This window comes from Stegastes partitus, unplaced genomic scaffold (assembly GCF_000690725.1).
Source record: "Stegastes partitus isolate 25-593 unplaced genomic scaffold, Stegastes_partitus-1.0.2 Scaffold525, whole genome shotgun sequence".
NCBI lineage: Eukaryota > Metazoa > Chordata > Actinopteri > Pomacentridae > Stegastes > Stegastes partitus.
Genome location: NW_007578256.1, coordinates 178,552 through 190,234, shown reverse-complemented (window position 1 = coordinate 190,234; position 11,683 = coordinate 178,552). Strand labels below are relative to the sequence as shown.

The following is an 11,683-nucleotide window of genomic DNA, read 5'->3' as shown; positions in this document are numbered from 1 at the left end:
CATCGCTCACAGCGCGTCAAGTCACATATTCACACCGGAACACCGAGTGGGCGTCTTCAAAGTAAAAGCAGCGGCAGACTGTTTCTCAGTGTGGTTCAGACAGACAGACTGCTTAATATGGAAGAAAACAAGGAATAAATACATACATAATATATCAAATTACTTTAGAATGCGGCCATTTTTTAAATGTTCTCACTTTATATTTTTTTGTAATAATTAGCAAATTACTTTTTACATTTATGTTCACATTTTAGGAACATTTCTTACTATTCATTATTTTTTTATGGCAGTCTTATTTTGTACACACTGAAGAATAAATGCAATACCAATATTTTTTAACATACAAGGGAAGGAAGCAAGTTTATTTCTAAAGCACCTTATACATAGAGGTTATTCAAAGTGCTTTACAGTAAAAGATAGAATACTAATATTTAACTTATTACCACTGACATATTTTTTCAGTATTTATGAATGATTTTTGCAGGTTTTTATTTGCACCGATGACCCTATTTTTCTGCACCGATGACCCTTTTGCTGCTGAAGCAAAGCAATTTCCCCGCAGATAATAAAAGATTATCTGATCTTATCTTCCTAATAGTTTCTACCTCCTATTAATATTAATTTGTTGCCAACTATTTTTCATGAAAATGTAAATATGTCTGTTGTATTTTATCATGTACATTTATACATTAACATTGTTTTTTCTGTGACCTTTTTGATTCTCCATAACCATACCGATATTGGTATTAATAAACTATCCCAAATACAACATTACATACCTGAGATGTGATCAAAGCTTTTTGCTGCTGTTGTTTTTCAGTATGAAACTCCACAGCTGAGGATATATGTATATATAATTTGTCAAGCCAGCTTTTATTTTGGAAAGCGGAGACTCTGTCTGTGATAAGAGCTTCCGCCATGAGCAGCAGGGGGCGTGGCTTCAGACATGACGTCAAGGTTTTAAAGTTAGTGGATAAATGAAGCAGAACTGACATGTTGTGACCTGCAGTTTGTTCAGTCACCAATTCATTTTTATGCAAATTATAAATCATGACCTTGAAGTTTGGCTTCTGTGTGCTGTGAGCTCTGCAGTTGTTGCTAACTTTTTACTTCATTATGGTGTCAGGTAATAGTGGGAAGCGTTTTTATGAAAATATTTATGTATAAAAATTAAAATTTGAAATGAAAACATCCATCAGGCCTGAACAGAACCAGCATACAGCAGCTGGTCAGCGTTCAAGGTTTGCTTTCAGCCTCGATCAACAGAAGGAAGTCATCACCGCTCTGGTTTCATCTGATCTGATCCTGCCAGACTGCATTAGCATAGCATTATCATTTTAGATGAGACATGTGCTTTGGTTTCATTCTTTATCAGCGATGCCTATGATGATGATGATTGATCACATGCTTACTCCCATCTAATGCATTTCTTTCCAAATGGAAATAAGAAACACAATGGGACTGTTACATATGCACCCATTCTGAACCAGACATGTGCCCCGGGGCTTATTGAGAGCATCATTTCATGTTAATGTATGCCAGTGCAACAGGTTTTGTAAACTCATCACACCAGCACATTGCATAAATGAGATCAGTTCATGAGAAGGTTCCAGTTGCTCTTAAGAAGGCCCAAGAGAACATTCTAGCTGGGACATGGGCTGTGTCTGAAACCACCCACTCATTCCCTACTTCCTATTCCCTATATAGGGATCACTATATAGTGCACTATGTAGGGAGCACCTCAGCAAAGTAACATTTCCGACACCACTCGAGCTATTGATGACGTCGTTCAGCAAAGTCTCTCGGCTGTAAGTTTTGCAGAATGAACGTCTGGCATAGACAAGACACTCAAAACTTCCACTCTCGCTGTCTCCTGAAGGGGGCGCTGCGTCTATGCGCGCCGCCATCTCATCCAATCCATCTAAGAAACAAGTAAAATAAAATTTAACAAAGTGGGAATTGACTTACATTTTAATGACATGTTTTCGTGCTCTCGTTCGTCCAGTTTGCATATCCTTGCATGACGGTCCATATTGCTCGGTTAGTGACCATCGGCTGTACTCTACTTTTCTTGGTGCATTGTGGGATTTTTTGAGTGCACTGTATAGGGTGTAACATTTGTAACTTGACATTCAGACAGCACTACAAAATGGTGAACACCCCATATAGTGCACTATGTAGGGTGTAGGGGGTGATTTCGGACACAGCCCCAGATTCTTCTCATGTTCAGATTTCTGAACAGGTTCTTGGAGTCCTTGTGAAATTACAGAGTTGCTTCTGAAGATTGCAGATCCTGAGGAGCTGCTCTTGAGACGTATTTTTGGCTTGTAGGAACTTTTGGGAACTTGTTGAATTCTTAAGCCTGACCCGGGGATTTCCAACCAAAATGAGGGGTAGTTTAAGTCATTTTAAGTCCTGTAGAGTTTATAGTTTTTGAGAGTATCCCAGGGCCAAAGGGTGGATTCCAAGGTTTCTTAAAGGGCTCAGTGTGAGATGACAGGGGCAACATCCTGATGGAGTCCTAACGTCTCTCAAGGGGTTCCAGTGATGTTCTTGGAGCCCTTGGAAAGGGTTGAACAAAAGATTAAAATAAGTTCTAGGGTTTATTGTGGGGATGTCGAAGACTCTTAAGGCTTTCCAAGGGTCTTGTAAAGATCCCCCTCTCCAAGGAAGCACCTTGAGCACTTGGCGTAGCTCCAGACATTTTTGAGTGGTTATTTAAACACTTCTAACGTATTGTGGAAAGTCCAACCAACATAAGGACTATTTTAATTCATATTTTTAACTTGATCTAGTACTTCAGGGGCACTCAGTCGGTTTTTGGAAGGTTGCCCACAAGAAGGCTGGAGGGGGCTCTATTGATTTGTGTGTAGTCCTCAGAAAAAGGTCTCTGAGAGGTTTCTGGGAGGGTTTTAGGGATCGTTCATATGAATTTGTGGTTCTTGGGGTGATTTCAAGGGTTGCTGGGGTGTTTCCGGGGGTCTTTGTTTGTTGGTTTTCATCTATCTATCTATCTATCTATCTATCTATCTATCTATCTATCTATCTATCTATCTATCTATCTATCTATCTATCTAGTCAGATCTCCAGAAGTTGTGTACGATTGAAGACAATTATGTAACATATGAAAAATCATACCTGACAAATTCTGTCTCATGGCACTCTGTTTACTCTATCAAATGGGAATCATGTTTAATTAGGATCCACTGACATGGAGGTCTGGTACTGACAGAGACATTTGGTGCAGACAGTCAGCTGTGTAACGGGATTCTCTGGTACTAAAAGGATAAGCCAGTGTTCGCATCACAGCTCTATTTACAGGCAGAATGCCCCATGGCATACATACTGGACATTGTCAGCTTGGCCTGACCTCACCTCTTACGCAACTTGGATTAAGCAGAAATCTCCAGCACAGGTATGATCCAATTAAATAATCAAAGAAAGGATTCAAAGCTGGCGGCATCAACTTCCCTTAAAAGGACAAATGCAAAAGAAGAATGGAGCTAAATGATCCACATCCGTTAAGAGGATTTAGATTTTACAGCGATACAAATCCAAAGAACATGATGGCCGTCCAGGGTTTGTGCTCTCTGATAGCATCTTCTCCTGCTCGCTGTCTAGTATTACTAATCCTGTGGATCTTGTCAGTGGCTCTTCTTGTCTGCACTTGACCTGGTGAGAGAGCACTTGTGTTAGTTTGTGGACACAGGCCAGCAGAACTAGATGTAACGGCAGCGAATGTTCAATCTCGTCGTGTTAAAGTAGGCGAGTTTTCCAGTTCCTGTGTGCTTGTTCTTTCCTCCAGTAATGCTGTTGTTTTGTGAAAGGACAAAGAAAGAGTTGGTGAAAATGAGGCTAATGATGGATGAGTGAATAACTTCTGAAAACCTCCCTGTTGGATGATTGAAGGTGAACAGTTTGAAATTCTGTCTGTCTATCCAATATCCATCATTTTGATGAAAAGCAAATTTACTTTCAAAAGTCACAATCCAAAAGCATGAGTCTTGAAGATTTTGCTGATCACCTGCCTTTTCTGTAGAGCTACAATTACAGAAAAGAAATGTTAATGTCCAGTGACATGAGCCAGACACATCCATGTTCCCTGTGTGGGCTTTCACGTGCTTTCTTCTGGTGATCAAAACTTAAAATTGTATACAAGATATTAAAAACCATGGGCACGCTCTTTATGCATTTTGCTGTGGATATTCGTGGTCCCCAGAGGATGAACCCTTGGGCCTTTCCTCTGGCACCACAATAGGGCCAGGTGTCAAGAATACAAAACATACTACATACTCTCTTTTTGTCCAGATAATCTTCTATGACATAATTTAGTGGCTGCTTATGTGGATTTCTGTTTTTAGACACACTAGTGGCATACTCAAAGTTTGTATTGATATTCATGATGACAAGACAAATCCTGCTGACTCTGGTTTGTTGTAGCGCCACCAGCAGGTCAAAGTTTGAACGTGTCCAGTGAAATAAATCTAATTAATAATCTCCTCTTGATCAGACATTCATGGTTCCCTGAGGATGAATTCTGGTGACTTTGAAGATCCCCTGACTTTCCCTCCTGCACTACCTTGAAGCTGGAATGTGTGGTTTTGAGGGGAAATATCATGATAGTTGTGATAAGAAGGGACCCAGATAATTTTGTTGTTACCAAACCAAAACTATGTGACATTGATTGCTGGGTGAGCATTAAAAAAGTTTAGGTATTAGTCTGTATGTATTATCTGCATTTATTAACTACATTGTGTGCCCAAAAAATTATACCACTGTATTCAATATTACGTTGCCTTTAAAAAAAAAAAAAAAAAAAGGCCAGGGATAACAGATAAATAACAATAAAATGTCCAAAAAATTGTTGGGGTGAGATCATTCACAGTTCTTTTCTGTTGATCAGCGAACACTATCAAACTAATAAATTAATAAAATGAATACATTCTGCAGAAAATTAATTTGAACAGTTTTAGTGATCCCTGATTTACAAAATCAAAATGCAGTTTGTCCAGTACTTTGGTTTAAAACAAAACCCTTTCCAAATTAATTCAGTTTCCTTAATTTGTACCTTGTGTTGAGTTCTAATGATCTAATTTGCTAATATGCTAAGCTAACAGACTGAACATGGTAAACAATACTTGCTGATCACTGGCATTATGAGCATGCTGCCATACCTACTTTACAATCTGCCTTTCATGTACATTTTAAGTATATAAACCAAAGTTAGAGTGATTGTCGTTGGTCTCTGTGACTTATTACCAGGTACAGGATGTTTGGCCCGGGCTGGAGTGAATCTGGAAAGATTGTGGCTTTCAGTGAAACGGATCAATGTCAGGACAGAAATGATCAAAACACAAACCAACATTGTTTCATCTGATAAGGGGGAGAATTTGGCACCAAAAGTGTATTGCTCAGTGCAGTGGATGGATCAGGGAAGTATGGGGGGGTTCAGTAAAGACTGATCCTTGTTATGTAGTCAAGGCCTGTTGCTCTGGGAGATCGAGGCAGCACGACATTGCGACCACTTCATGTCTTGTCATGTGGGCTGATACACCAGGTTTAAGTGTACACCTTTGTAATTGGCTGAGAGTGTCTTCACCTGCTTGACCTGGGGGGTAGGCTGGCCAATCAAAACGAGCCGAGCCCGTCAGATGGGTAAGGCTGTGGTGTGACGCTGCTCCACAGCAGTGTGTGTGTTTCTACTGCACACGGCAGCTTCGAGTCCACAGGGTCCAGGTTGTGTTTGAACAAGCCAGAGAGGAGAAAAAAAAAGTTAGGGTCACATCAATAAATCTTTTAAACTGTTGACCAGATCTATAGATTTGACCCAGTTGATTGATTAGATACTGTATTGTGGATCTGATCAACATGTTGGTTGTGTGTGGAATGCCCCCTCTTTGGTTTGATTTAAATGCAACACCTGGATTCCTCAATGTTACAACATCAGCCTCCTGTTGCAGTGTTTGCTAATGTCAGTGGTACATGGCAAGTAAACCTGGATCCAAACTGTTTACTAGCAGCAACATTCCCGTGAAATAGGTTTCAACAGGAAGTGTTCCAGTCCAGTTTTTCTGTCCTCACAAGAACAACATACTGAGGTGAGAGACCTCTGATCTTTATATGTGGGGACATTGAGGGTGTACATAGGATGGGAGGAGGATAGAAACAAGAACATGCACAATTACAAGACAAATGTCTGTATGCTAAGTTCAGGCCAAGAACCCCTATAATCTTTTCCAGAGGATGTATCTCTGTCATATTGTCATTTCCTTAAGAGGCTCTCCCAATAACCCCAAGATCTTCCTTAAGAATCAGTTGTTACCCCTGTGACCCTCACAAGGAACACAAGGACTACCTTAAGTCTTTTTTTGTTCTAGGGGATCTTGAGAACCCTCCTAGAGAATCTCACAAACTTAATACTCACAAAAACCTCTTGAGCCCACTTGCAAGCCCCAACAGCTCCCACGATAACACAAACTTCTTATCCTTCATTGTTCCTGTGATCCTTAAAAGGACTATTACAACCACTTCAACAACCCTGGCAATCTTCACACACCAATGCGAGCTCAAGAACAGTAAAAAACCATCTTAAGGAACACTGAAACTCACATACTACAAAAAACTTTATATTGCACGTAAGAGCCCCTGCAGCACCTTCAAAGAGTCAAGGAGCTCCTTCCAGAATTAGATATCCTGTTAAGCTGTCAAGAACCCCTGCGATCCTATTACATGAACCCAGAATCCTCTAATGGCCTCGGAGCACACGTAACTTACCCTAAGGGAACCCTTAGAACCCTTTCATGTCATCCTAACTAAAGGACCACCCTGAGTGACTACTAAACCCACCACAAGGATGCAAAACCATCCAGAGGTTATGCAATCCACCAGGAACCTCTAGTGTTTCCTGAAGAGCACCTCAAACTCCCAGAAGAACTCAAGGAGTTTCCTGAAGAACATCCTGTTACTGCTGTGGGCCAGGCATTCCTCCCTAAAATACCTCCTGAATGACTGCTGGAAGCCCATCAAGAGCCCACCATGTTCTGAGGATGTGACAAACTAAACACTCACCTTTCCTAACTAAGGAATTAAAATTATTTTAAAACCAACTGTTATAAACCAGTTGCTTACTTTACATGGAAATCTATCCAGTCAGCAGACTGAGGTGCACTGTGCTGCTGATTGAGCCTCTAATCTGGACTGTTAAGGCAGAATGAAAGTATGCAAAAGGTCACAAAGGAAGATCTTTTCTTCCGGTCAAAGGGTACGACAACACAGGCAGGTGGTGAGTTCTTTGCTCAGCACAAAAAAGCTTTTAAGCACATCATGGTGAAAACAGCACAGTCATGTTTAAAGTTAAGAGAGACATTGATAAGGCTGATCAAGGGCACAAAAAGTCACTGAACTCCTCAACAGAGGCAGTTCACTGCAGTGCTGTGCTGCCGCCTGCAGGCCACAGAACACATTTCATAATTCTTTACTGAACTTTGAAGCACAAACATGTCGTCTCTAAGTATGTTTTTTGTCTTTGTCTTGTATGTTTTATGATATTTTTTGCTGATGAGTGTCCTATTTAAATTTTATGTTAGAAATCACAAGTGCTTCTAACTTCTCTGCTACATTATACGGCAGAAAGTACACTTTCTTTTAGTCTGTTGCTATTTGTGTTGTATTCAGATCCATACTCTGTATTAACCACGTTCTACAGAAAGTACTTATCAGTGATACTTACGATACACATTTTACACTTAGTACACTTGGTATCGGACAGACTGCAAAATGTTATTGCAGCAATCCAACTGTTTTTGGTTTGTTTTGTTGTCTGTGCTTCTCTGGACGGATTTCACCACAATCCACATTTAACTTTCTCCAGCTGTGAACAACTCCTCCAATTCCTTTGAGCATTGCATTGTGGGAGAATAGTGCACACGAACAGCGCGTATGGATTATACCTGCACAGACAGTTCTGACTTTACTTTTATTGATCACTTTTCCAGTATGAACCAACTACATGATCAAAACCTGATTAGAAACACAAATCTTAATGCGAGGGCGTAAATGTGCAGCAACAGTTTGGAGGACGACTTTTCCTCAGTTTAACTGGTTTTCCCAGTTTGGTGTGGAGGAAGTCAGCTGGTCTGCACACAGGCCTGACCTCGACCCCATCTAGCACATTTGGTATGAACTGAGACACTGATAGCGAGTGAGGTCTCATCTCCCAACGCTCACTAATTACTCCCTAATTATGTCGTAGTAAATCTCTGCAGGCAGGTTCAAACGCCTGGTGGATTTCAGAAGAGTGGAGGCGCTTATAAGAGCCCATTAATGCCAGCGGTTTAGTAATCACATGTTAGGCAACTGCATTCCTGTCATGTGAAGTACAGCCAGAATCATTAGTTTTTTTGTTTTTTTTTTCCCCCCATCACAATTTTATTATGTGACTTTGTACATAAAAACAACACATTACAAAGCAGAGCTGCAGTTCAGCCGGTGCTAAATGTGATGCAAAGAAAGCCAATTTCCTACAGTGATCTAGTGAACTGTTGCTTGACTGAAGCACCTCAGCTCCAGCTCTCCCATCCACCAACATCTAACGCAGGACTCTCTGCTTCCTGCCCCGCCAAGGATTTCTGATTTTAGACCGAACCTGGACAACAAGTTCAAATAAGTTCATGTGGAGGCACCTCATGAGCAGTTTCTTTGATTTATTACACTCAGCATGAGTGAAGTCAGGAATACATTTGGTGGGCTGGAAAACATCGGCTTTAATACTCAAACAAAACAAAAAAAAAAGGAACACAATTCCTATACCAGGACCAATACAAAAGAGAAAGTAAGAAAATATCACACGCAACTGAATTAAACACTGCAGTTTATGGTTATACAATTTACATTAGAGGAGTCTGAGGAGCATAATGTCTTGGGAGGAAATTAAATGTGATACCTAAATAAGTGAACCGAAAGATATTAATATCCATATATATATATATAAAAAAAACAGTGCCTGAGGTGAGTTTCAGCCTGACGCTGGCTGCAAATATGCAGCAGCACGAGGCTGACCTCTTTGTTTGGTTGTTTTGGCATTAAAAGGATGCAGAACAGTGCAGCATCCAACATTCCCAAAGTAGAAGAAGAAAAGAGGAAAGAACAGCTGGACTCTGAACTGTGTCCTTGTTTTTATCCAGAGGGAAGAATACCAGCTGTGCTTTCTGTGTGAAATTTGGTTTAAGTGAGCAGTGACCCAAAAACAGGACTGCACACTGAATCAATATGGCATAATAACAGTTCTTTACGGAGGTCAGATTCAGAGTCCAGACAGTGCTGCCCCCTGGCTTTCACTTGATTATTACACAGTAATATGGTCGAACTGCGGTTGTAGTTGATCGACAGACGTACTGACAATCGAAGCTGGCAGGTTGGCAGGTAATAATAATACACTGTAACATCGGGAAGATCCTCCAGATTAATTAAAATATCTTCTTCTTTTTGTTCTTTTCCAAGGTCCTACACAAACAAGAGAAAGGGAGAAATCAGGCATTTATTGAAACACTACAAGCTTTCAGTCAGAAACACAGTCTGGTTACTGGGACCGGATCAACATGCTGGTGCACTTCCTCACAGCAAGTCATTTATTGGTTCCCAAAGCTCAGCTGATGATACCCTGATACAGCATATTTTAAGCATCAGCTTCTTAAAGACAGTTTTATGGAGTAAAACAGGCTTTTAAACAATATACATACAGGTAATTATTTTAATCATCTGATCTGTGTTCTTTCAAAGCAGATAGGGGAAGAATAACTGCTGACTTTAAATCTAGTAGTGCGGAGAAATGTGCATCAACAATATGGAGCAAAAAGTCCATCTTAGACCTAAATAACACATTAACAGAATAATTTTCTCTGTTTGAGACACTTTCTTCTTTGAGCTCTATTAGCTTCAGAGGTAACTTCATTTGAATTAATGAAAAGCTTGTTTTGTGCACCAGAGCTTAGCCAGGCAGTGGCTGGGGTGGGTGGAGGACACAAGACTCCTGTCTGTGATTTAGGCCATGAAAACCTTGGTTACACTTATGAACAGTCTAAAGCCCAAGCACTTTCTGGGAATTGTTTTCACTAAATGTTTACTCATTTTTTACTGCAATATAAAGTTCTGCACCTCTATGAAAGCAGCACAACATGTCTAGTAGCATAGAGAACTCAGAAATGTCTTCTGTGCAGCATGATACAGTTATAATGCCATAAAACAAAAACAAAGAAATAAAAAAACAAGTGGATTTTTTTGGAGAAAAAACGCTGGTACTAACATGTACAACATTTTTCCAGGTGTTTCCAACAATGGAAAAAAAGAAGTGATGTATGCCTCTGTCTCCTAAATTGCTGATATTACAGTTGCAATTTGATTATTTCACTATCTTTTTGTGTGATTTCTGGTTGGGTTTCCTCCAACATTTTCACCAAGCAGTGCTGAGATTCAAGCTGAAAGCACAACTGACATCTTCAACCTACTACTGACCACCATGTGTGGCCTGTTTACCTGGATGCGTCTAGTTTCTGCTGTTCCAGAATCCTCTGCTGGGCCTCCCAGCTGGCCTTCTCCTCCTCGTGTTGGCGACGCTTATCCTCCAGTTCTTTGTGCTGGGCCTCCAGATTCTTCTTCATCTGCTCGTGACGCCTCTGGAGCTATAAGGTCGCAGTAGTACGGTGAGGAATTAGCAAAAAATGTACAATGGAGCACAACACACCCAAAAAAACAGTGTTTACCTCAGCCTCAGAGTCTCTGAGCTTCTGGAGCTTCTCTTTGACCTTCATCTCAAACACTTGTTCCATTTCCTGTTCCATCTTCTTCATCTTGGCCACGTGATCCCGTCGCTCCTCCTCCATCTGAGCAAGAGGACTCCTGGAGACACAAACCAACATCATACAGACAGCACACAGCAGCAGCTCCGTGGATTTGTCATCTCCCAGGTAGACGCTTGAACTATGCAGAAATGTGGGCCCCTCCCACTTCTAAAGCCCTCTCTGACTGCAGAGTGCCCACAGGGACAAGGACAGATAGTTTCCAGAGAAAGCTGCAGCTGGAAGGAGACAGTAGCAGCAACAGGTGTTCTCAGAAAACATACTGATCTTCAAGAGCATCATCCCCACGGAGGGCAGCAGTCGCAATGACAAAAACGAAGCAAACTTTTGACTTTGTATGAAATCCTGTTACATTATTTAAGCACTTAGATAACACATGAATTGCATTTTAAATGATTTAACTGACTACATTAGTATTAGCCCTGTTTTAGGAGATGTTAGTTAAATGTACATTTAGATATTACAACGTGCAAAATCAGGTAAAAGTCAAATGATTTCAGGCTTTCTCTCAATATTTGCATTCTATCTAAACTAAACATTGGGGTAATTCATTTACTGAACAGTCAAAAACAAACATATTTGAAAGACTATAAAGAAAACACAGGCCCCAAAGTAGAAACTCAATGCAACATAAGTGAATACGACCACGATAACTGATACACCTGTGATCATTAAAACCAGCATTAACCTGAGATTTCCAGGAAGGCTAACTACATGACCATTATTATAAAATTACCCGTGAATACCAGAACTTTTCCAGTATTGGACCTATGAGCTATGTCTGTCTGTATGTCTGCAGCATATTTCCACATGAAAATACAACTGCCAGA

At 40.5% G+C, this 11,683-nt stretch overlaps 1 protein-coding gene across 2 annotated transcripts in view; it reads right to left on the bottom strand.

Annotated features, from left to right (window-relative positions):
• Positions 1-8,682: 8,682 nt before the first annotated feature.
• septin7a (septin 7a) overlaps positions 8,683-11,683 on the bottom strand; it is a 42,239-nt gene continuing 39,238 nt past the window's right edge. For both annotated transcript variants that reach the window (XM_008287857.1, XM_008287858.1), the window contains 3 exons: positions 10,758-10,893; positions 10,531-10,676; positions 8,683-9,501 (listed from right to left, as the gene is read on the bottom strand). In XM_008287857.1, coding sequence (XP_008286079.1) covers positions 9,465-9,501; positions 10,531-10,676; positions 10,758-10,893 — 319 coding nt within the window. In that variant the 3' untranslated portion in view covers positions 8,683-9,464. The remainder of the gene's footprint in view (positions 9,502-10,530; positions 10,677-10,757; positions 10,894-11,683) is intronic.